Below are 25,904 nucleotides of genomic sequence, written 5' to 3'. Positions count from 1 at the left end.
ACAAGAAAAAAGAAGACATGAATAAAGCTACATAAGCAGTATACATGTACAATAAATCAATTTATAAGTTTAAAATGTTCCTCGAAGAAAATTCCAAACCCAGATGGCAACACTAGTGATTTCTATAATAGTCTTTCATAAGATAGTTGTACTTTACTATTCCTTTTAAGGAACACAACATTGATCTCCAAACCTGGCAAAGATATTATAGGTAAGGAAAAAAAAAGATAAATGTCCCTTATGAAGATAAATACAGAATTCCTTGACAAAATATTAGTAAATAGAATCCAACAAAAATACACACATATACAAAAGATAATACATCATAACCAAATGAAGTTTATTTCAGAAATACACTGTTGGCTTAGCATTAAAATACTCACCCCAGTGGTACTTCATAAGGTATATAAATGTGTAATCACCATGTACATCTGAAGCTAATATAATACTATATGTCAACTGTACTTGAAAAATAAATTTAAAAAAAAATTCATCACAGTAACAGAGAGGCAAACCACATGAACATCTTAACAGATCTGAAGAAGTTCAGTGCCTTTACGAGATAAAAGCTCTCAGTATGTAGAAATGGAAGGGACTTTTCTCTAAAAAGGGCATCTGCAAACACCTATAATTATCATACTTAACAGTGAAACATTAAAAATTATTTCTCTTTAAGACTGGGACTAGGCAAGGATGTCCACTCTCATACTTCAACACTGTGCTGGAGGTCCTAGCTAATTCAGCAACCCAAGAAAATGAAATAAAAGGCAAAAAAGACTGAAAGACAAGAAGTAAGACTCATTATCTACAGATGATGTTTATGTACATAGCCCTATGAAATGTTAAAAAAAAAACCTGTTATACTGTTATAACTAGTAAGCAAATTTTGCAAAGTCCCAAGTCACAAGATGAATATTTTTAAAATATCAATATATTTCTATATACGAACATTAGAAAAAAAATTTTAACTAGTATATGTTTGAAGCATCAAAACATAAACTATCTAAAAATAAGTCTAGCAAGAAATATACAGGACAACTACATTGAAAACTACAGAAAACAATGCTGAAGGAAATTAAAAAAGACCTATTATCAGAAGATATACCATGCTCTTGAATTATAAGAATCATTGTTGAGATATCCATCCTCCCAACATTTATGTTTATATTCAATGTCATTCCAGTTAAAATTTAATTAGGCTAAGATTAGGCTTTTAAAAATAAATAAACAAGGTGATAAAATTTATGTAGAAATGAAAAGAACATAGAATAGCCTAAATAATTTTGAAAAAAAAAAAAGAAAGTTAGAGGCTATATTTAACATGACTTCAGGCTTACTATAAAGCTGTAGTAATTAATACAGTGTAGATTTAGCATAAAGACAGAAAGATATATAATGGAATAGGAGAGTCTGGAAATAGACCTGCACATATACAATCATTTGACTTTGACCGAGGTGCCAAGTTAATTCAATGGAAAAAGAAAAAAAAATGTATGGATCATAGATCTAAATGAGAAATCCCAAACTATAAAGCAACTAGAGTACAGGAGAATTCATGACATTGAGACCAGCAAGAATTTCTTACACATGACAGAAAAATAATCACAAAAGGAGAATTTGATCTATTATACCACATCAAAATTGAAACATTGTACTCACAAAATATACCATTAGCAAAATGAAGAGTCTATTCATTTCCCGAAAAGGACTTGTACCCAAAATAAAGAAATCCTACAACCAAAATAGAAGGACAAACATCCCAATTTTAAAAAGCGAAATATGCGAACAGACACTTCACAACCGAAGTTATATGAATGCCAAAACCGCATGAAAAATTGTTCAATATCTTTAAACATTAGAGAGAAGCAAAATTAAAACCACAAGGAGATACTATTTCACACCTACTAGAACGGCTGCAATTGCAAAGACTGACAAACCTAATACTGGCCAATATGTGAAGCAATTAGAATTCTGTCACACTGTTGATGGGAATGGAACAGTGGAGACCTGTTCGGCAGTTTAAGTAGTTAAACATATGCCTTGCCTATGATCCAGCAATTTCGCTTTTAGGTATTTACCCAGGAGAAATGAAAATACGTGTCGACAGAGACTTGTACAAGAATGTTTCAAACAGCCTTAGAAATTACAGCCCCAAAGTGGAAACCTAAATGTCAATTAACAGAATGAATTTTTTTTAAAGTGTAGTAAATTTACACAATGTAATACTAAGCAAAAAAAAAAAAAAAAGTGAATTTCTAAAATCTGCAACATGATGACTCTCCGAAGTATGTTTGATGAGAAATGGGAGGGTTTAAGATTTTACTCTCCTGCTAAGTTAGCCTGCCAAAGATTCTTGTATGCTGGCAGAAGACACAGGACTCCTAAGTCACAGGTAAAAGATAGTTTATTAGTCATAGCAAAAGCACTCAGTAATATCAGAGTATCAGCATTCACATAAGTCCCTGACCCTCACCTTTCAAAAGATAACCTAAAAGAGCTATAAGATGCTTGCACATGCAGTGAATTGTGTTACAGTAAACTTGCAGGGATCCCCAACCCCTGGGCTGCAGATAAGTACCGTCTGTGGCCTGTTAGGAACCTGGATGCACAGCAGGAGGTGAGCTCTGGGCAAGGGAGCAAAGCTTCGTCTGTATTTGCAGTCGCTCCCCAGCTCTAGCATCACCACCTCAGCTCCACCTCAGATCATCAGGCATTAGATTCTCATAGGAACGCTGGTCCCTGATGCCAAAATGGTTGGGGACCGCTGCAGTAGAGGAACCCTGAGTTTAGGGAGTCCAAATATTTTGTAAGCATGCCTGACTTTTGCCCTGGAAGGAAACATTATCTCTGTTATACTGGACAGCAAGTCAACCTGCCCTTTGCTCTGGAGAGACACCATCTTTACCTTCCAGGGATGTCTGCTATACAAACATCCATGCAAAGACAGTCTAGAACAAAGGTAGTCAGTACCTCTGCTCAAAAGATGGACAAAATATGAGACCCACGAAAAAATTATCTCCCAACAGTTTTAAGTGAAAACTCTAGAGCAAAAAAGGATATGCTAATTTGTGAGACTGGCCAAGAAGTTTATTAAAACTTTATAAAGTGAGTAAAAACTCTTTCCGTCTTTTTCTACACTATAAAACAGCTGATGCAACAAGGTGTTTATCTGTTCTTTAAATGTCTGAGAAATCACTGGAACAGGGCTCTATTGAGAGATATGAATCTTTAGCCACCTTGATCATTTGAATTATTTCTGTGGTTACTCGTCTGCTCAAGTTTTCCACTTCATTTTGAATCGATTTTAAAAACAGTATTCAGAGAAAATCATCCATTTTGATTTTTAACTTAAATAGCAAGAAGCGTTATACAGCTTTTTAAAAATCTCTTTCTCCAATAAAATGCATAGAAGAAAACATAGGAATGAAACTCAAGGACCTTTGACTTAATGAGAATTTTATGAATTTGACCTCAAAGGCAAGGGAAGTAAAAGCGAACATAAATGAATGGGGCTACATCAAATTAAAAAGCTTCTGTTCAGCAAAAAAAATAAAAATAAAAAAAAATAAAAAAAAAATCAAGAAGGTAAAGAGACAACCATCTGAATGGGAAAATATATTTGCAAGCAATGCCTCTGATAAGGGTCTAATATCCAAAATATACAAAGAACTCATATGACTCAATAACAACAACAAAAAAACAAAGGATCCAATCAAAGAATGGGCAGAGGACCTGAACAGACACTTCTCCCTAGAGAATATACAAATGGCCAACAAGTATATGAAAAGATGCTCAACATCGCTAGCTATTAGGGAAATGTAAATCAAAATCACAATGAGACACTATCTCACACCTGTTAGAATGGCTATAATCAACAGGACAAGAAATAATAAATGTTGGAGAGGATGAGGAGAAAAAGGAACCTTCATACACTGCTGGTGGGACTGCAAATTGACACAGTCATGATGAAAAGCAAACAGTACGGAGGTTCCTCAAAAAAATTAAGAATTGATCTACCATATGATCCAGCAATCTCTTTACTGGGTATTTGCCCCAAAGACATGAAAATCCAGATCCAAAAAGATATTTTCACACCTATGTTCCTAGCAGCATTATTCACAGTAGCCAGGACATGGAAGCAACCAAAGTGTCCTATGATAGGTGATTGGCTAAAGAAGCTGTGGTACATATATACAATGGAATATTACTCAGCTGTAAGAAGAGATGAAATACTGCCATTTGTCACAACATGAGTAGACCTTGAGATAATCATGCTGTGAAATAAGCCAGGCAGAAAAAGTAGAAAATCATATGATATCATTTATATGTGAGATATAAACCTAAAAGTAACAAATGAACAGGACGAACAGAGACTCAGGGACACGGACAATGGACTAGTAGTTACCAGAGGGTAGGGGGTGGGGGAGGAGGGGAGAGGTAGACGGGGTAAAGGGTGTCAAATATGGGGTGAGGGGGAAGGTAAAGTGGGTAAAGGGGATCAAATATATGGTAGCTGATGGAAACTGGACTTTGGGTGGTGAACACATAAAAGAATAGACAGAGGTCAATTTATAATGTACACCTGAAAATTATATAATTTATTTACCAATGTTACCCCAATAAACTTAATTAAAAAAAAAAAGATCTCTTTCTCAGAGAGCTTATGCTTCCTTTACCTAACCTTTTATTTTTGCTTTGTCCTGTAAACTGCAAATCTTTGTCCATGTTGTTGGTCTGGTTAAAGAACCAACTCTCAGGCTTTTGGATCAGATCAGTGGCATACACAGGTAGCAAATACCTTTTTCCCTTACCTCCATCTGTCAGTGTAGGGATCTTGAGTTACTTCAAGATCTGTTCTGCTTATTATAGGGGTTGTTTCTAGAATAGGGGTTGGCAAACTATAGACCATGAACCAAATCTGAGTCACCGCCTGGTTTTGTAAATAAAGTTTTATTTATAAAACTTTATATCCAGCCACACCCATTTCTTGAAAAATTGCCTGTGGCTCCTTTCCTACCACAACAACGGGATGACTAGTTGTGAGAGAGACTGTATGATCCATCAAGACTAAAATCTTTCCTATCCAATCCTTTGGAGAAAATAGTGGCCAACACCTGCTCTACAGTCAAGACACAGTGATGGCAGAAGGCTTCAATAAATGTCTCACTTTGTTTATCAAGAATTCTTCAAGGCTTTATCCTGGGGACAACTCCCCTCCCCCCGCACCCCCGCAAATCTCTTATGATGTATATAGGAGAAAGAAGTGGTTCCAATTATCCATCTCTTCTACATTTAATTCTTATCACTGCCCATGGACCCAACGAGCTTTTCATGTTTACTGAATCTGAGTTTGTAATTCTTCTTGAATTATGCTGGGGTAAAACAGGCCAATTGTTGCAATAGTTTCCTCTTTTTTAAACATTTGAAGTGTGATTTTCTCTGCTGTTAATTATCAGTTCAGTGTTCTCTGTTGTCCAACTTCTACACATTCTTCAAATTAGCTAATCCAGTATGTCCAGGAACAATCTGAATTTTTTTCATAGAACTTACTCATCATTCAAAATAATTTTTGATGAGAGGGCAGGTGTTCATGATCTTGTGGGTTCCTGCTATACTATGAAGCATGGGGCAATCGGATTACACTTGCCTTAAAAGCCAAAAAAAACTAATACTACTCCTCATGTCCAATATATGCTGGGTAGCTGCAGGCTTCAAGGCTTCCCTATTTAGGTAATAGGGTCAGGACAAGAAAAGAATACCATCAATATCGTATCCAGTTTGTTTTTTTAAAGAATTCCCCAATCAGTGACTAAAAGCAAGGCCAAATATTGGCTCTGCGTAATAAAATGACAGTCTCTTTCTTATACGTATAATTCATCTTGGTGGGGACGGGGGAGGATGGATGGTTAATGAGAAAATTTTTATATTGCTAATCTTGAGTCTTATTAAAAGTACTCTGGGAAATGTCACAGCACACTAGCTATTCATTTTTTAAAGTCAAAAATTACTCCATCTTTTTTCATTATTATTATTTTCACACAACTCAATAATAAAGGAAGAGTGGGAAAACTTTCTTATCAGAACCCAAGCTTCCAAGATACTTTTGCCAAGGAATCTTTAAATCTGATAAATGTTACAGTTGTCATATTTTCAAAGACTATGGCAAGGCAAGGACATATATCTAAAATGTAGTATTTTTGCTTTTAATCCCAACACAACTTAACATATAATCACAACAGGTCTGGGGAAAAAACCGAGTTCAAAATAATGACCTCAGATTATTTATCTCACTACAATTTGGAAGTGAGAACTAAGGAAAGAAATCCCTTGCTCAGGTGGATCATCTAACAGCTAACTCTGATCTCAATTTTAAAATTAAGCTATTTTACAAATATAGGGGAGTTGGGGAAGGGTGAATAGGATAAAGGGGATCAAATATATGGTAGCTGAAAGAAACTGGACTCTGGGTGTAATCACACAATAGAATATATAGATGTCAAATGATAATGTACACCTGAAAATTATATAATTGTATTAACCAATGTTACCCCAATAAACTTAAAAAAAAATCAGCTACAAAAAAATCATTAGAATAAATTAATATTTATAAACAATTAAAAAATAAAATTAAACTATTTTAAAGAAATAAAGTTCATTTGAAAAACTGCTCATAGTATTAGCAAGAGTCATTTTAATTAAAAACAATCTCTAGCATATGGTCACATCCATGTTTAAAGAGAGAAAACTAAAAGGGTTTCAATTTATGTACATTTCTCATGAACCAAACTACAACTTAACAGTATATTAGTATCAGTCACCAAACTGAAAAGCACTAAAGGCATATCTTCGCTGGTCTGCCAAATATTTCTATTCATGTTAGAAGTTTTTTCAAAATATTACTTTTCCTTTCTTTCTCTTCTACATCTGGATTTGCTCATTCTATATCTTTAACAATAAACAAATCAAGAAATTGAAAATAATGAAGTTGATATAAGTAAAAAAATCCATAAGATATCATTTACTGTTTTAGCAATCAAATATTCTAATCATTACAAAAAAATACAATAATTGGAGGCAAGGGAGATACATAGGGAAAAAAATCAGAATAGATTAAGTAGAAATATATTTGTTATAAGATTTAAGCTTGAACAGTGATTGATAACAGCTGAGATTTAAGAGTGGATATTATTTTAAGTATTTAAAAATTCCTTATTTAAATATGTAATGAAAATAGTTATAATAAAAGCACAAATGTCAATAACTTAACTAACTGAAAAGTTAATTTTGTAAGTATAATAGAATTCATTGCAATTTAACTAAATTATCTCAGTGGTTTATTCCCATTTAAAAAAAACCTAACTATTTAGTTTCCTCATCCAAATGGCACTGACTAGAATTATGGAGACATTGCCTTAGAAGGAAACCAGCCACTTCTTTCAATCGAATACTATGACTTGAAGCCTACTAAATAGAAACCAATGCCCCATTTTCTGAAGGATGTAAAATCAAGAAGAATATATTTTTCTCCAAAAGCAAATCATTCAAAACTTCTTCGGTAACATAAATGAGGTGGTTTCTACCCAAGGTTAAAAGAGCAAAATTGAAAGGAATAATCAATACATGCTATGGCTTAAAATTCTTGAATGTGTCACTAGACAAGCATCCTTCACTATCCAAATCTATTTGATATTCGAGGTACTGTGTTAAAAGTACTGCTATGAAGAGAAGCAATGGGAAGTTATGGAAAGCATGCTGAATTCTACTGGCCCTGCCAGTTTCACTTACAAATTGTGCAATATTAGGAAAGTTATTTAATATCTCTGGACTCAATTTTTATCCACTGAAAGCAAGAAGGGTAGACAAACTCAGATTTATACTCCTTTCCAAGCCTAATATTCCTTTAATCTATCAAATAAAAGAAAGGCTATATGTCTGAATTGTCCCACAGCTAAGAGCACACCTTAAGATGGGAGAATTAAGGAGAGGTGATGGTATAACTGGATGAATAACATGGAATTCAAAATAGATTATTTTCCAAAGTTGTGCATCTGTGATTTATAATCAACAGAAAACCAAAATGTATAAAAACATTTGTTTTTGTTGAACCTTCATCTGTCTTTCTGAATCATGCACATATTTGCTAATAAATACATCATCAGCTGAGATGGAGAGTCTTACACAGAAGGAAAAAAAAAAAAATAGGCACAGAACCTAGAAGGGAGTGATGTCCTAGAGCCTCGGAGGATAATAGACATGATGGATGTTTTGAAAACCCATGTAGAAAATTGGAAGAAGGATGATACATAGGTAGAAAATGAAAAGTTAAATAACTGATTGCTAAAATCTTCCTAGCACCTTGCACACAGAAGATGCTCCATGAAGGAAGGAAGGAAGGAAGGAGGGAAGGAGGAAAGGAGGGAAGGATGGAAAGAAGGAGGGAGGGAGGGAGGGAGGGAAGGAGGGAGGGAGTGAGGGAAGGAGAGAAGGAGGGAGGGAAGGAGGGAAGAAAGGAAAGAGGGAAGGAGGAAAGGAGGGAGGGAGGGAAGGAAGGAAGGAAGCAAGTAAGCAAGCAAGCAAGCTAGCTAGCTAGCTAGCTTATCTCAAGTCTCTTTAAGTCTGTAAATCATGAAACTATAAAATACCTGTTTTTTATGAAAATCCTTTAGGGCTGTTTCATAGCCTTCTTCCAGTCTGCTGAAGGCTATTCCTACATCTGTAGTCCACCAGATTTGTGAGCTGGTTAGTGCAACTTGAGCCGGGAAATCAAAAATCCACAGTTCTCTGGGTTTTTCATCATAGGCCACTATAGCTTCTGTGATTGAATGTCGCACTGTCTCTTGCATGGTCTGCTCAAGTTGCACAAGCCACGTTTCCACCTTTCGAAGCAAAAGGAAATGTTATAACACGGGCTTAACCATGGCAGAGGGGCAATTCCATCCTCTCGTGGGCTCAAAGGCCACGCAAAGAGTGAGGCCTCAGATTGATTTCTTTTACATCCTTGTAGAAAACTAGAAGAAGTAACTCAAAGGAAAAGGTAAACAAATGCCTAATGAAATGTTTTTCCTACATGAACCTGTCATCTGCAGACACTTCTCAACATATTTCACCTACTGGCTGGCTAATAACTTCAACTACTCTCAACAGGACGTATTCTCAATCATTCGTTTTTTCAGACTTGAAGACAAGGAGATTCTAGACCAAGATCCCCTCTAGTAACACACAATATTTTGAGAAACCAAAGCCATCTAGAAAGTAATGTGCTAGAATGATTTTCTAGAGCTTTGAAGATATGGGAAAAGATATGATTTTTAAAAACATATCTTTTGATCATTTCAACATCTACTAAAAATTCTTCCCTAAAGTCTCCATAGTTCTTAATCTTAAGACAAGGTGTTTTTAGCAAGCATCTTAATTATATTCCCTACTGGTTTTCATCTTCGCACTTGTCAAAAATTAGGCAGCAGGAGAGTTTGAGAGACAGGACTACTGCTGACTTGCAAAGATTCATCGTTTTTTAAATTCGAGTTTATCTTGCTCCAATAAATATATTTCAGCCAGTTTTCCATCCTATTCAAATATGTTTTGTTATATTTATCCGTGTTTCCATGGGATATCGTGTAACAAAAAAGATATATACACTATTTGCAGATTATTGACCATACCAATAAAAAATGACCATAATAAATAAATTCCAAGGACCACATGGGATGCTGAAGATGTATAACTGATTTATATCCCTGCTTCTGTGAAGATGGCAGCCATGCTCATTCCTAGAACCTCTTTCTGTGGAGAACTGTGGAGTGGTGTGTGGTTAATGAGCTGACAGCCTTCCCTATGCAAAGAAAAAAGAAACACTGCCCTGGAAATGGTCCCAACATCCTAACAGCCTTCTCCTCTGGCTTCATAGCTAGGCTTTGTTCACATGCCTGAGTTCAGGGTCTTTGATCTAATCAATGCTTTAGTTACTAAGCACGACTCTTAATGTGACCAAGTTACTTCAGTGAATCAGAAGGAACTCTGACATCCACACCCTCGATATGACCAACCTTTCTCAAGAACTTTCCAGTCCACATGGGAAGACCAAACATACGCACGAGTTGACATATCAACTCATGTTCAGATGACTATGCCAATAATGGCAACTTAGCTCAGTATGATTTGAGAACTAAGCTCTGATGAGGTGCCTGTTTGACCCTTCCCTTTTTGGTATTTCATCAGCTTCTTCCCAGCCCTCTAAAAAAACAATTACCACTTCTTTTTATAGCTACTTACGTGTATATCCATTTCTTCAATGAGCCTGAGAGCTCTTTGATGGCAGGGGCCATGTCTTACCCAAAAGCCTAACCCAGCATCTGGTACACAGTAGGAATTCAATAAACACTAGTCAAACAAAATACAAATAATCTAAATTGGGAAGAACCAATCATAACAGTGTCAGGGTAAAGACCTAGAGTAAAAGCATCTTTTTATAAAATGAAGGTAATTATTTAGAGAGCAAGCCTATTATAAGCTCGTAAGTATCTAGCTCAAGTTGCTTATACAGAATAAATTAGAGCACTGTGAAAACTTTCAATATCAAGGGTTTCTGCTACTGACAACCACATCCGTCAACTGGACTGTCCTCCTTCTGGGCACTATGCCCGTCGGCCAGCAGTCTGCTGGGGAGGGAGCAGGCAACAAGACACTTTAGTCAAGATAGTTTATGGTGACTTTTTCTAATCATTGTAATAATATCCTAAAGAGCCCAAGAGATCAAAAAATATATTTTAATCAAAGTATGCCACCATCTGCTTCCCCTTCATTTGGCAGGAATTTTCGGGTACAATATTAAAAAGCAAGAGAGAGGAATAAAGAAAACCCCTGCTTTAAAAAAAAAAAAAAAAAGGTTGCCATCATGTTTCTGCAAGGGGCACTTGAAGGACCCACTGCCTCAACCCAAACGGTTCTGTGATAGAGGCTACCGCTCAGTGATTCTGTGGATTAACCCAAGCTATACAAGCATCGTCATAAAAAAGATGCAATTCCTCTAAATCATCTGAAAACACCAAGAGCTCTTTCATCAATCATAACGAGCCGTTCCTGCAGATCGCTGTTGAGAATATTTTTGAGGTATTTGGCTGCAAGAGACGAGAATATGCTAACTTAACTGTCTGTGTACACAGTGATTAGAGGATGTGACATCAGTTTGGTAGACTCAATCCACTTAATTTATGAGCAGCCATTTACAACATTCACATCAGAATCCTGGACCACGAGCCTCTTTAGAACAGGCTTTACTGCATGCGGCTGCTTCGCCCTCACCCCGTACTCTCTGAGCAGTGGTGAAAATGAAACGTTTTGTGGGGGCTCTGTCACCAGGCTGCATTTGTTTCTAATCCTGGTGTCCGCTCAATCTGAGACAGTCCCTCCTGTCTAGTTCAACTGCTAGCATCTCTGAGGCCCTGAGAGGCCCTGCAGCCAAACGCACAGACGGGGAAGCATGGCAGAGAAGCCCTGTGTCACACTGGACAGACATAAACAGGAAGCTCTGAACACAAAACTAACTAGAGCCTTATTTGACATGAGTTGGTTTTCCCTTGTTCAATTCGACCTTTAAAAAATTATCCCGAAAACCCTCCTCTAGCATAGAAAACCTCATAATCAAAGCTCACATGGCCTATGCAGTCACACTTGGCTCGGAATGGCACATGCTCCTTTTCTTTGCTGGACATTCCAATTGCTCTGTGTGCAGACACATCCTGATCGTCTTCAAACTGCAGATCGGCCATGCTGTCGAAGAGTTTGGCAAGGTGACGTGTTACCTAAGACGAGATACAGTCTGCTGATCCAGGGATGATGTTACTGGAATTCACGAAACTTACTTTATATAGTTAAAGAGCTGTCTCAAAATGCTTTCCTCAAAACAAAAATCACTTCTTAAATTCCAGAGTTTGAAATGACCTTGGTGGAGAAGTGGCCAGACACTCTGGGTACATCGTGAGGGTCTGAGTGGGGAACGCTTACCACACAAAGTTACCGATTTTCTACTTGAAGACTGGAGACTTACCGACTTCTCTATCTGTGCCTCATTCCTGTAGCAATCAGTTTGAGAATTCTGTGGTCAAGCTTTAAAAATTCAGACATATTATTTTACTATAAAAAGGTTTCGCTATAAAAAAAATGTGTTAAAATATCTGAAACACAATATGTTAGAAACAATTAAAACAGGCACTCAATTACATCTTATGTTAGGACCCACATCAGTGTACTTGCTTTGACACTCACTTGTAACTTAAGAAATGAATAGGATTTCCCCATTTTCAATGATAAGGAAATCAAAGCTAAAATATTAGGTGACTTCATCAAATTGACACTGGTAAAAGTAAGTGGCAGTGAGATTTTAAGCCTCCAAAACCAGGCGATAGCTACGAAGTTCAAATCTTTCTGGCACCATAACCTTTTACATCCTAAGCTATGGGATCTTCAAAAGAAGCCCCAATAAATAGCATACTGAACTCTACATAGGTTCCCAACTATTTGAGAAATAAAACAAACCAAATTAAAAGACAAAGATGAGCGTTTGTTCTGCTAGAGGCCAGTTTGGAGACTAAAACCTAACTGGCGTCCAGACAGGACTCCAGAATTAGCACTCCTGGTCCGTCCAGTCACGTCAGCACAGACCAGGACAGGCTCTCCACCCACAAGTCCTGCCGCGGCAAAGAGAAGGGGCAGAGGTGTGTTCTGTAGGTCAACTCGCAAAGGGGAAGAGAACGGACTATCAGCCAGGTTGGCCGCTCTGCCTGCCTTGGGGTAGACCGTGTAAAGAGGCAGAAAATGAACCAGGGAAAGAGCCAGGAATGAGAAGCAGGGGCCTTCCTTACATATGGCACAAAAACTGCTATGTGGAACACAGTTTGGTGGTTCCTAGAAAACTTAAACGTGAAATTACCATGTGACCCAGAAATGCCACTCCTAGTATATACCCTAAATAATTAAAAACAGGCACTCAATTACATGCATACAAGTGCAGTGCTATTCACAAAAGCCAAAAGGTGGAACCAACCGAAATGTCCATTAATGGATAAATGGACATATAAAATTGTGGCCTAAGTAGACAATGGATTATGCAGTCATAGAAAGGAATGAACTACTGATACATGATACAATGTGATGAACCTTGAAAAAATGCTAAATGAAAGAAGCCAGTCGCAGAAGACCACATACTGCATGATTCCACTTGTATAAAATGTCCAGAGCAGGTAAATCCATAGAAACGGAAAGTAGACTGGTGGTTGTTAGGGACTGGAGGGAGGAAGAAATGCAGAGTGACTGCTTAATGGGTATGGGGTTTTATTTTGAGATAATAAAAACATTTTGAAACTAGACAGAGCTAATGGTTGCATAGCATTGCGGATGTACAAAATGCCACTGAATCGTGCACTTCGAAATGGTTAATTTTATGTTATGTGGATTTCACCTCAATAGAAAAAATAAAAGGTGCTAGTAACTAGAAGATTGTTTAAAGCTATACGGCATTAACCAGTGTATAGGTCCCACCTCTGTAATTAATTTTTCTTGAAATACATTTTAACTCAACTTGATAACTATCCCAGAAGCAGCCTCTGGGAACAGGAACAAGCTGCCTAAACTTCCTGTATGACAAAATATCAGTAAGGAACTCCTGAAGGCTGATTCCATCTTCGAAGCATTTAGCTTTAACATTTTTGCTGTATTTGCAAAAATGTTAAAGAAGATCACAGCAAAAAATCTTCTGAGTTTAAAATAGATGAGTCTTTGAGACTCTCGCTCACTTTAAACCTAGACCGAGTAGTAGCCGATGACCACTGCCTGGGTTATCATATTCCGCTCCATCCGTGTACGTTACCCCAAGGACATTTATACACAGAAAGTATCTCCAATAATCTAACAATTCACTGTCACAGATGAAGTGGCCAGGAAGCGCACAGATGTTTAATGGCTTCTACTTTGCAATGGCCCTAAATAGTATTCAGGTGAAAAGCTGCAGGATAAATGAGACTTCAACCATCAGACACCCTCACGCATTATTGCTTTGGTGAGAAAATAGTTTCAGAAGAACTTCTAGGCCTATAGTCAATCGGCCAGTGACAAGGAAATGTAAACCCCATGGTTTAAAGTCAGGTGTTTTCATGTTCTCTCGCCCACGTAAAGCTTCCGAGAGAACAGGACTGGTGTTTAAACTAATGTGGACTCCGTTGTCCTCGAATTTCTTCCATTTCTAATGAGATCTCTTTGTACCTGTTAATACAAAATTAAAATTCCTTCTTCCTAGTTCGGTATTTCAAAAGACTTTTTATTTTACAACGAAAAAGAACCCAAACACCTCATAGGCCCCTCTTTCGATCTCGTTAGAGAAACGAAGGATTTAAACAACTGAAGTCATAAAAAGTCAGTAACTTCAACAGTATCTAAAGTAGGGTTTCTAAAAGGTCGGCAGCGAAAATTGAAATTGTGTTCCTTCAGTGTACAATGTATAGCAAATGACAAGTGACATCAAACAAAGGCCAGGGGCCAGGAGTGTCAGGTTTCACAGCAAGGCCTAAAACTCCTGGGTGGCAGGACACCACATTTATAAGACTTAATATTTGGATCTCATAACATTAAAATGATGTTTTAACTCCATATTGTAATAAACCTGATTTTGTTGCGCAACTTGGCTGTGGAGAGAATTCCGATAAAAGAGCTACAATGGAATTCTCAGCAGTGGCAACACATTTGCAAAATTAAAAAGAAAAAAATTGTGTATGGCTACATATATACACAATGCTAGCCAATCATAGTAACTATTTTGCAAGGATAATCAAAGGTCATCCCCACTGGATATATAATTTATGGCATGTTTGTTTAAAATCTAGGTCGTCCATTCTCTTGTCGCACACCTAAATGCCTAAGTCCTTCGGGTGTCAGACCGCCTTTACACAAAGGCATCCATTTAAAATATGACATCTTCTGAAATTCTGACCAGAGGAGCTGCTCTCACTTGGACAATTTCTGTGACAAACGACACTTTGGTGAGCAGCCTCTGTTCCTTGCTGCTCAGTGGAAGATAAGTAGAGACAACGGCAAGATGGCCCAAACCATGGCCTGCCTGTCTCTTCCCCATTCCTGCCTCAGCCCCAACCTCGAGGGCACCCACTTCCTCCACCTTATGGGCCAACAGCTCTGTTTCCTCTAGAAAAGCTGAGATATTTTATTTTATTTCAACTAAGACTCATTAATTCTTGCATGTTGTCAACTAACCATTTGCATCTTGAGCCTTTTTCCTCTTAATTGTCTGAGGGGAACTAAACCTTGTTACAGAAGGCTGTGACACGCTGTACTGAGCTTCGTCATCCTGATTCTTAGAATTCAGAGGCTGAGACACCTTCGCTCTATCATGAAGACAGCCGAAGGGAAGCACTTGATGGAAACGAACATGGGCTTGTGACACGTGGGGTCTTGGAGATTTGTCTCTAAGATCCTAAAGAGCAGTGCTCTTTATCACCTGACATTCAGCCAATTTCTCAGAAGCTCCTTTCCGAATGCCAATATTTACATCTATTAAAGGTATCAGTTTAGTGCCGTCTGTCTCATCCCTGCAACTTGGGAGATTTCTCAAAAGACAAGTTGGCAGATTTTCTCTTATCAGATTTGGGCTGATGCCATTCAAGGATATTTCTTGCTGCAAATATTAAACATCTCTGAGCATATGTATTCTTTATCTTGTCATTGTAGAGAGTGTATTGTGGTTTCGATTTCTACAGTAGTAGAAATTCTAGTTGCCACCTTAAAACAAGTAGAAACAGGTGAAACTAATTTTAATGTATTTTATTTGACCTAGTACATCCAAATGTTTTTACTTCAACAAGTAATATAAAAATTGAGATATTTTATATTCTTTTCTCCAAAGTAATTTTTTGAAATCAGGTTTGTATTTTATGTTTACAGCATATCTCAATTTGGATTTTTCATTCGAAATACTTGATCTATGTTTAGATTTCATAAATGTAGTTGCAAAAGTAAATTCACACACTCAAGTTGTTTCAAACACATGTTTTCCAATAACTGAATCGAATATCAGTTTTTAAGTTTAAATCAGTTAAAATTTGTTGAAGTTAAAAATTCAAGTCCTCAGTTGAAGTTAAAAATTCAAGTCCTCATTTCAAGTGTTTAACACCCAAACACATGTGGTTCACGGCTTCTCCATCAGACAATGGAAATGCAGCTGATCACACTGAAAGTCTGTCCGTCTCTAATATTACTTCCTGATGAAGAAGCTTTCACTAGTCATCATGTAGCAGATGAAGGGAGAGAAAAATGTATAAACTCTTACAGGACAGAAAGATTTTTCAAGTCATTAGGAATCAGTGGCTAAAAACATATTGACTACACAAAGCTGTCAGCTATTTCAAGGCACTGTATAATAATTGGAAAGGGCATGAAGAAGTCAACTGATACTATTCCGTCTGACTTTATCCACTACACCACTTTGCTTGAAAAATACAAGAGGATGCTTTTCTAAAATGGGGTGGAGTGTCAAAGAATGTTTATATTAAATCACATGTAACTTCAAACCAGCTATATAGAACTAGTGCACCATGTCAATTAATCCTGCAAGTATGCCTTTAAGTTTGTACTTCCATAAGCATCTTTGACCACCGAGTTAAGAGATTTCTGACCACTGAAGTTAAGCAGTGCCCGTACCCACGGTCCTTTAGGTAATCCTTGACACTGGGAGGTCAGGGCGAATTGGAAGGAGAAAAATCTTAAAAACTTGACCTAAGTTTGCCAATAGCTAATGACGACCAAAGGCATTCTAGACACACTGGTCTCATCACTCTGGCATTCCAACTCAAGCATTTTCATTTGGGAATTTTTGCTTATAAGGCTGGTCGTGATATCAGACCTCAATGGGGGATGAGTTTGAGCTGATCTAATTCCACAATTAACTGCAGAAACTCTCACTTTAGCCAACATTCTTAAATTGAATGTGGCAGGTGGAGGAGGGGGTCTGAAGAACTCGAGTCATTCACAAGGTGTCACCATGAGGTATCAGCCCACAAATTGTCTCTTTTCTGGGGGAAACTGTGTTGTTATTCCACAAGCTGCAGCTGCCATGATACGTTGCTCACACCACTGGGATCACATTCAGGAATGTGGGTGCAGAGGCAGAGGTGGAAAAGCTGTGTCTGGCGGTCCGAAAATGATTCCGATATTGAAAAGAAAGTAAAGAGGGTAAGGAGGCCAGGTAATTAGGCATAACTGCCCAAAGCATAAACTATTCTGTGGTAAGTGATGAAGAATTCAGAATGCACCTTAACTTTGCAGAACCATGTCAGGGGCAGAAGCTGACTGTGACTCTAGATGACTCAAACGGTCCTTAGCTCCTTTTCAATGTCCCGCCCCAACAAGTCATTCCTGAGTGGCCATTTGTACCACGGAGGCAACTAGACACTTTTTCTAACCCTGGACCTTAGTAACAGTGTCACGGCGTCTTACGCGAATTTCAATTGTCGCAAGTTTAATCTGTATGACAAAATAACTGAATGGAATCATATTTTAAGCCCAATTTGAAAGAATATAAATCTCAAATTTTCAAAAATATCAAAAATCTAATCGTTTCAAAGCTGGTGGGTCTGGAAATTCTGAACCACATTTACACTCTGGCCACATGGCTGGACCCCTTTAGCTGATCAGCAGAAACACACAAGCCCTTTTGTTCGCATGGCATATTCGGTGCTGCTGCTGACATTCATCAGTGTGGCTATGAGTGATTCTGCAGATCTCTGTGCTGTGATTTTAATACAAAGCTTCACTGAAATTTAAACTGTTGTTAATGTCTTCTACTAGCTGCTCACTCATTAAGGAGTGGTTTTATTACTGGTACTGAGCAAGGTACCTGTATTCAGGGATTTAGAACTTATAATTAAAAAGCTAGGAATGAGGTAAGACTACCATGATAAGCCTCATCGATATTAGAGAAGATGACACTAAAATATTGAAGTGATGCTGTGAAAACAGAATGATTTAAAAGATACATCTTTAAAGTTTAATTTTTTTAAAAAAAGGAAACATCCTGTAACTTAGGAAGAATAAAAAAGTTGGCATTGGGGATGCACAGACCCGTGAGCTAAGGCATGAAACATTTTTTGATTATTTTAAAAGAAGTGAAAAGATTTGATGACAAGTACATGTTGAGTGATCTGTTCCTCTAGCTTCAGCACTGGGGATGTGCACATCCTGAAGACAGCAAACAGGGGTTGGGATAGATCAGCCCCTTGGGGACTTGGAAAGACACATCACAACCCCTTACCATCTTCTACCTCCATACACTCCTTCGATCAAAAGTACTGAAGGGAGCAGGGGAGACAAGGAGCCAACCTCACGACTGTGAGTTATCAGCCCATGGGGGATGCTATGTCTCTTCCTCACTGCTTGGGGGAAGATAAAGAATTGTTTCCTCCAATCTACCCTTAAGTCACCAACTGGGAGGAGTTAGAGACCCACTCATAGAAACTACAGGGACCGAAGAAAAGTAACTCTGTGACATGTCCCTTATTTGAACATCCGCCTAGATATAAAAGGTGGAAGATGTATCCCGATGGCTGATTACACTACTAGGAGCAAGGCCTGCAAGAGCTGAAATAGAATTGGCCCTGCAATATATACCCCTGGGAAGTGCCCCCTTGTCCCTGAGGACCTGCAGCTGTGTTCACAAGAAACCCAACGTGTGGATGCTCACTGTTGAGGACAGGGAAGCAGAATAAGTCACTGCTGGCCAGAGGAGCAGGAGCAAACATTAAGAACACTGACCCACATGTGACCCCCCTAGCCCCTCTCCATGATAAACAGGTAGGGCAGCAGAATTAAAGAACTGGTCTCACTCCCAACTCCAAGTTTATTAGGCAAAAGCCTGGCCTTAACACAGAGATGAGATCGGAATTTTAAACTAGATCTTGCTGAGTTGTTTTTGTCTTATTTATTTATTTTTTAATAAGAAAAAGAGACCAAGGTGTTACAATACCTAACCAAGAGGTTATAGAAGGGTCTGCTCCACAGTACAAAAAAGATTCAGCAGGGCTTATTTGGGACTAATAATAATAGAAAAATAAAACTTTCATGTCCATAATCTCTAATTAATACTGTTCAATATACTAGTCACACGGTGTTTATTGTGTTTAAAGGATATAATTAAACAAAAAAGAATGTTATCCTAGTTGCAGATGTATGCATTTCTCTTCAAATGCATATTTTGAAAATTCAGAATTTTAGGAACATGTACCTAGAATAGAATGTGACACCCTCTCCCTCATGTAATCGTCCCTGGCGGAGGGTCCAGCTGCTGCTCATGAGGATATTCCCAGGAGAGTGTGGTTTGGACTGCTATGTTTGCAACTAAAAAATCCACCCCAAACACCCAGTTGAGTACTACAGAAATGAGAGATGGGTATACTGGGCTCCCAATCAATCTAAGCAGAGGGAGCTTGTTTTACAAAGCCTTCTGGGAGTTAGCATGACAGTACTAAATGAAACCCTCGTGGCAGTCCTGAAAGTGTTGCCGAAGTCGACTAACAACTGTTATCAACAGCAAGACTTCATCTGACCAGCCATCAAACTGAATTAAGGTTTAAAGAGAAAATATGAACGAGACCGAAATAACCAAGATAACTGCTGTGTCCAAAGGACAGCCGAATTCAGGAAACTGTAGGGTGAAGAAACACATATTCCAAAGAAAATGGCATTAAAACATCTAGAGAAAGAACATGGAGACAAATCCACAAGGACGAGGCACAAGCTTCAGTGTCAAAATCATCTGTGATATACAGTAATCGCCTCTGTCAGCTATAATAACAATTGAACAGATACAAGTGAAAGCCAACTTCCTCTCAATGTGTAAAGGAAGAAGTGCTTTGCGATGTTTATCCCTGATCTCAGTCCTCAAATTACAAAAGGTAATAGCTGCTTTTATTTGCTTGAAATATTGTCATGAATGGTATGTTATTTTTTGTATAGGTAGGGGAAAATTAGAGGGTGAGGTAGAGGGGAGACTGAAATTATTCCAGTCCACCTCTGACAGCGCTGAAGACGAGTCCAACTTAATAATTATACAGTTTATTCTGGAGTCAAGGGAGTAGTTAGAAGACACCAGCCATGATCTTGTCCCAAGTGACCCATTCTCCCCTAGGAAAGTTGCTGGCCAGGCTCCAGCCATTACCCCAGAATTCTAGGGAATCTGGAACCACTATCTCTTCCATTAACTTCCTCCAGGGCCCTCAGCCTTGTGCAATTGATAACCTTTCTCTTTACTGAGGACCAAAGAATTACTTTCCTTGTTCCTTTAGCACTGCCTCTGGCAACCCTCTGCAGCTGCATTAAAAATTTTTATTGCATATGGTATGTAGCTCCTGGCATGTGTTACATCATAGGTGGCATTTGACAATGACAGAGAAACTGTGACATTGCTTAGGTAACACAGTATTCTACGAGACTTTAAAAAATTGATTACCTGTTTCGGCTGAGCTCCCTTTGAGAGGATGTCGAGTAAGTCTGCAGAAGAGACGAAATAGAAGCGCGGAAAAGCCACGCGCTTGGTTTCCAAGTATTCAGCCAGAGCTTTTTCACAAAGAGAAAGCCTATATGAACGAAAAGTCTTTTTGAACTTATCTTGCCCGTTCAGTTATTAAAACATCAACGAACAAAACCCGGCACCTCTCATCTGTCAACTCATCAGAGGAAGCTCTCTGTCAATCAAGTAGCCTACCCCCTCATCTCCGACACCATCTCCTTGCTGGTCACTAACATATAGCATGCCAACGAGAAGGTACACACACACACATACACCCATTAGTTAAGGCTAAATTTAGATGAGATTTCGATTGATGTCACTCATCATTTTTCTTAATGACACCCCTAATCAGCAGCGAGAAGACTAGAGTTAGCCTCACTCAACCGGAGCATTAGTTAAGACATTTGTTCAAAGTTTTCCTTTTCCTACTGAACGTTTACAAAACACAAGTGGCTTCAACTCACTCTGGTATTCAGAGGAGTCATAAGATCATTATTTCTACTTTTTTGTTCTTAGCAGAGCAGAGATGACCCCAGAGTCTGAGCCCCCCAAACCCCAAGATCATTGACTAAACAAATAATTAACTTATGTAGAAATCTACCCTTTTAAATTATGGCCAACTTTATCTCTGAAAAAATTCCAGATCATGAAATAATTCTTCTTACGTGATATCCATTTTTATCTAGAGCTCTCCTCTACCTTGCAATAAAAAGGGATCACAATTCTGCACAAACTTCTTCTTTTTAGTAGCTTATCAAAAGCCAGAATATTCTTATGACCACTAGCTGTTTCAGTATTACAAATGGCCCTTAGGACAAGGATTTTGAAAGTACTAATACGTTTTCTAAGGATGATTTGTAATATAAACTATATACAAAGTAAAGGACTTAAAATAACTGACTGCAATCCTAGGTCCTGGCATATAGTAGATGCTTAATAAATGTTTGCAGGAAAGCTCAATAAAAGAATTGACCAATCAACCATGTTGATTCTCTTGATAATAAGATATACTAATTTTACTATTATAACAGTCCTTTTAGAAAACAGAAATATATTTGGGTTTGTTTACATTAACTCACAAAACATTTGTATCACTAATATATACAAGGCAACTAGATAACTATAAGCAAAATTATAAAATAACTTAGCAGAAGTTGTACCTACAATAAGATATTAAATACTATCAGGTACTTGAAAGAAATCTCATAAAATTATAACAAACTGTTCACTTTATAGTTTTATTCTTACCTGTACTGTAAATCTTTAAGTTTTTCATAGAGATTAGGTCTGCATGTTGCTTCCAAAACATTTTTTATTTTAGCTGTCTTGAACATTAAGTCCTGTGTGAAAGTACAACATGGAGCCATTGATAGTCAAAATTATTTTTTGAAAATTTTCAACCATTTTGGGAATGAAGAACATTCAAAAATTAAAATAAAAAAATGAAGTACAATGAGAAAGCAAGGTTAAAGAGACTTCTAACGCCGTATCTGTTTGCTTTTGCGTTTAAATTTTTAGATAAGTATCAAAACCAAAGTATGATCACACAATTTTCATCAAAATAAATTCAATAGACATTACCACCATTCTGGATTCATGCCAAATTTCTCTCTTTGAACCAAATAAAAATAGCCCAGAATCTTAAAGAGTGCATTCATAAAGGAAAATGAGATGAAATACTAAACGACTTATCTGCTCTTTCCTCCTTAAAAATTAAACAAAATAGAATTCCTCTGTTCTGCTTTAGGTAGAAAAAAATATTTAATCCCCATTTCCATATAAAAAGGTACAGCCATTATTCTTTGCTGCAAGTCTCTCAAATCATTAATCATTACTACATGTACATCTCCACACGTTCTCTATGGCTCTTTTGAAACAAATAAACAGATAACTGGTAGTATTACTTTGCTACTGGCTTCGGCTCCTCAGTCTTTCACTTAATGAAGATGAATCTATCTACTGGGGCTTCCTGCAGGGGTAGGCAATCTCTGACCTATGGGAAACATCTGGTCTGCTGCCCATTTTTGTATGGCCCGAAGTTAAAAATGATGTTTTCATTTTTTACTGGTTCAAAAAAAAAATTAAAAGAAACAATATTTACTGGAGCACAGCCCCGCCCATTTGTTTGTCGTGGTTTTTTTGGGGGGTTTTTTTTTTTTTTGCACTACAATGGCAGCATTGAGTAGCTGTGAATGAGACCACACAAAACCTCAAAGCCTGAAAGATTTACTATCTGATCCTTTAAAAAAAAAATGTTCTCTGTGCCCTATTTCCTGAAATGCAAAAACATATTTATTTTTATAAATACCCCAAATCATGTTTCTTTGGAAGATTTTCATATCATTTGGAAAACTCTGCTGGGATAGAAAACTGTCTTCTACAAACCTTAAATTCAGCATCTACTTTATCAAATCTTCTAGCATCTTTCACAAGCTGGATCCGAATATCTTCTGAACAAACAAAGATGCTTTCCAGGTGAGACCAAGTTCTCTGGACTTCCATCCAAGTAAAGATGACTGAGTCTGCTACGTTTAACTGATTTTGCCAGCTTAAGACTTGTTCAATGAAATATTCCACGTACTTGCTTTGAAGCAGAGTCTGCAACTGAACCTAGAAGAAAGGCAAAGAATTTTAAACAACAGCTGAATCAGCAGACCCAAAGTACCATGACAGAGAATCTATACCTATTCTTTTTATGGCTGGATTCCTAGGGCCTGTTGTGCAAAACACAGAATAGGCATTCAATAAGTATTTCCTAAATGAGTGAATTTATGACGTTAAATATTCATATTAACACTTCTTCCAAAAGAAAAAAGATAAATATAAGCAGCTGCATTAATATGTCTTCTACAAGATGATCGTTCGTCTCTATGTAGGCAGGAAAAAATATTGCGTACCAGGGTGCAGCTTTAATAATTTAACTTTATTCTTCATGTTTTCACTCTCTCCCTGGTCCCTGTTTATTAATCATTCCGAGGTTGTGGATCTTTTTTTTGTTGCCATTATTTAAAAAATAAAACAAACTTCCCTCCAGCTTGCTAAGTCCTCGAGCACCCATTTTCCTTCTCTTTCAGTTCACTACCAAACTTTGCTGCTTTCTGAACCCTAAGGCTTACTTTAATTGCATGTGGTCAGGCAAGCACTTCTCACCATTCTCAGACGCTGAACTCTCAGTCTCCGAGTGGAATGGCCTCTTCCCATTCTCCCTCACTTCTAAGCACTTAATACATTTCATTCTTCTTTCCCACCCTGCCCCACCCCCAGCTTTATGGCGATATCACTGACACATAGCACTGTCAGTTTAAGGTGTACAGTGTGGTGATTCAAAACACATATGTATTGTAAAATGGTTACCATAATAATAAGGTGAACACCTCCATGCCCCACAGAATTACCTTGTGTGTGTGTGTGTGTGTGTGTGGTGATAACATTGAAGATCTAGTCTTTTAACAATCTTGAAGTATATAATACAGCACTGTTAACCAGTCGCCATGCTGTACATTAGATCTTCAGAACTTACTCATCTTACACCTGCAAATTTGTACCCACTGATCATCTCCCCATGTCCTCCACTCCCCAGCCCCTGGCAACCACCATTTAATTCTGTTTCCATGAGTTCAACTTTCTTTAGATTCCACATATGAGAGAACATAACTGTATTTTTCTCTGACTTATTTCACTTAGCCTGATGCCCTCGTGGTCCACCCACATTGTTGCAAAAAGCAGGATGTCCTTTTTTTTTTTTATGGCTGAATACTCCATTGTGTCTATATACACATTTTCTTTATCTGTTTATCCATCAATGGACACTTACATTGTTTCCATGACATTTGCCTCTTCTTTGGGGGCAAAACTGACCCTATGGTTTCTATGATATTACAGTATTCTTCTTCTACTATTTCTCAGGCCACTCTCTCTCTGCCTGCTTTATGTCTCCTCTCCTTGTTCACCAAATGCAGCCTTTTCTGGAGCTCTATTCTCCACTGGCTTATCTTCTTTCCCCGTCATTATACAGCTCATCAATTCTCAAGACACCAACGATGACCTCCCAACCTACTGATCTACACTGAACCTGTGCTGAGTGCTGAGTCTGACTTTCCACCTTTACATAAATGTCCCTCACCTTAAATATACCAGTAACAGAGCATCACCTCTTTATCTTTAGACAAGATTCTTTTCCTAAGTGACTTAAGTCTAATAATAATGACAATACTGTCATTTGCTCTGAACGAGTTGTCTTGTTTACCTTTTCTATCTCTTATGGCCAAAGAGATGCCAACTCAACCTCAGAATTTGAGACACTCTGTCTATATAAATACATACACACATATATATGTATATACCCACATATATGTATATATGCACCATGCTCTGGCCTGTCTCTCCAGCCTTATTTTTTTATTATTCCCTAAAGAAAATTTATATTCTAAAGAAACTGAAGTCTTAAAATTACCTCTGAATGGCAGGTACTTTCTGTCATTTCAAGATGCTACTAACACTGTCTCCATTGCCTATAACACCCTTTTCTGATCTCCATTCTTTGTTGAATACCAGCCCATCCTTCAGAGTTCAGCACAAGCACCACCACCTAACAAGGCCCTCCCTGAGACTTCCTCCCTCCACAGTGGAGAGCCTCTGTTTCTTCTTAGGCCCCCTGGAGCCCCTCTGTGTCTGTCTCCCTACTCAAGTGCAAGTTCCTTGAGAACAAGTGTTCATACCTTTTAATCCCGAATGGTACTGTGCCTACAACCTGGGATGAGTAGATGCCCAATGGATGCATACATAAATATTGAGTATTGGAACTTGGAAAAAAGTCTAAAATCATAATTTAAAAGAAAAAAATCTGTAATAAAAATATCCATCTTACTTGGTTGTGCTCTAGTGTTTCAAAAAGCTGTTCATCAGACTTTAGTAATGGAACGCCTGTCCGACAGTGAACTTCGTAAGAGAACTCCATGGTTGCCCAGGTCTGACTGATTTCGGTTATAACCTAGACATAAAAAGGATTAAGATACATGCATGAGTTTACTTTAGAACCAATATCTAAGCTACCATCTGGGATTTCTTTTTTTAATTTCACAATTTTCAAAAAAAAGAGTGATATCAGATATTATTGGCCTCAATTTTTCTCCTCCAAATAATTCATGGTAATGAGGTTTAGAGAATGAATTTCATCACACAAAAGGAACAAGCATTACACCAATTTCAAATTTCTGTTGGATCTGACTTGTACATCCTTCACTGAAACAGAGTGCTAGAGCAGGAAAGGACTTAAGAGGTTATGTGAAAGTTTGACAGATACTATTTACAAATTAGCAGCATGAGACAGGTGGTCCCCCAA

General features: G+C 37.7%; 1 protein-coding gene across 8 annotated transcripts in view; it reads right to left on the bottom strand.

Annotated features, from left to right (window-relative positions):
• Positions 1-25,904, bottom strand: part of DNAH11 (dynein axonemal heavy chain 11) — a 264,624-nt gene that overhangs the window by 174,703 nt on the left and 64,017 nt on the right. For 6 of the 8 annotated variants that reach the window (XM_016159540.2, XM_016159541.2, XM_016159539.2 and 3 more), the window contains 6 exons: positions 25,431-25,553; positions 22,949-23,173; positions 21,812-21,903; positions 20,504-20,630; positions 11,652-11,801; positions 8,643-8,876 (listed from right to left, as the gene is read on the bottom strand). In XM_016159540.2, the coding sequence (XP_016015026.2) occupies positions 8,643-8,876; positions 11,652-11,801; positions 20,504-20,630; positions 21,812-21,903; positions 22,949-23,173; positions 25,431-25,553 (951 nt within the window). Of the gene's footprint in view, positions 1-8,642; positions 8,877-11,651; positions 11,802-12,046; positions 12,108-20,503; positions 20,631-21,811; positions 21,904-22,948; positions 23,174-25,430; positions 25,554-25,904 lie in introns of those variants that run through there. The other 2 variants (XM_016159544.2, XM_016159546.2) reach the window with 2 other exon arrangements.

This window comes from Rousettus aegyptiacus, unplaced genomic scaffold (assembly GCF_014176215.1).
Source record: "Rousettus aegyptiacus isolate mRouAeg1 unplaced genomic scaffold, mRouAeg1.p scaffold_m13_p_13, whole genome shotgun sequence".
NCBI lineage: Eukaryota > Metazoa > Chordata > Mammalia > Chiroptera > Pteropodidae > Rousettus > Rousettus aegyptiacus.
The sequence above is the reverse complement of the archived record's forward strand: the minus strand, read 5'-3'. Positions and strand labels throughout refer to the sequence as shown.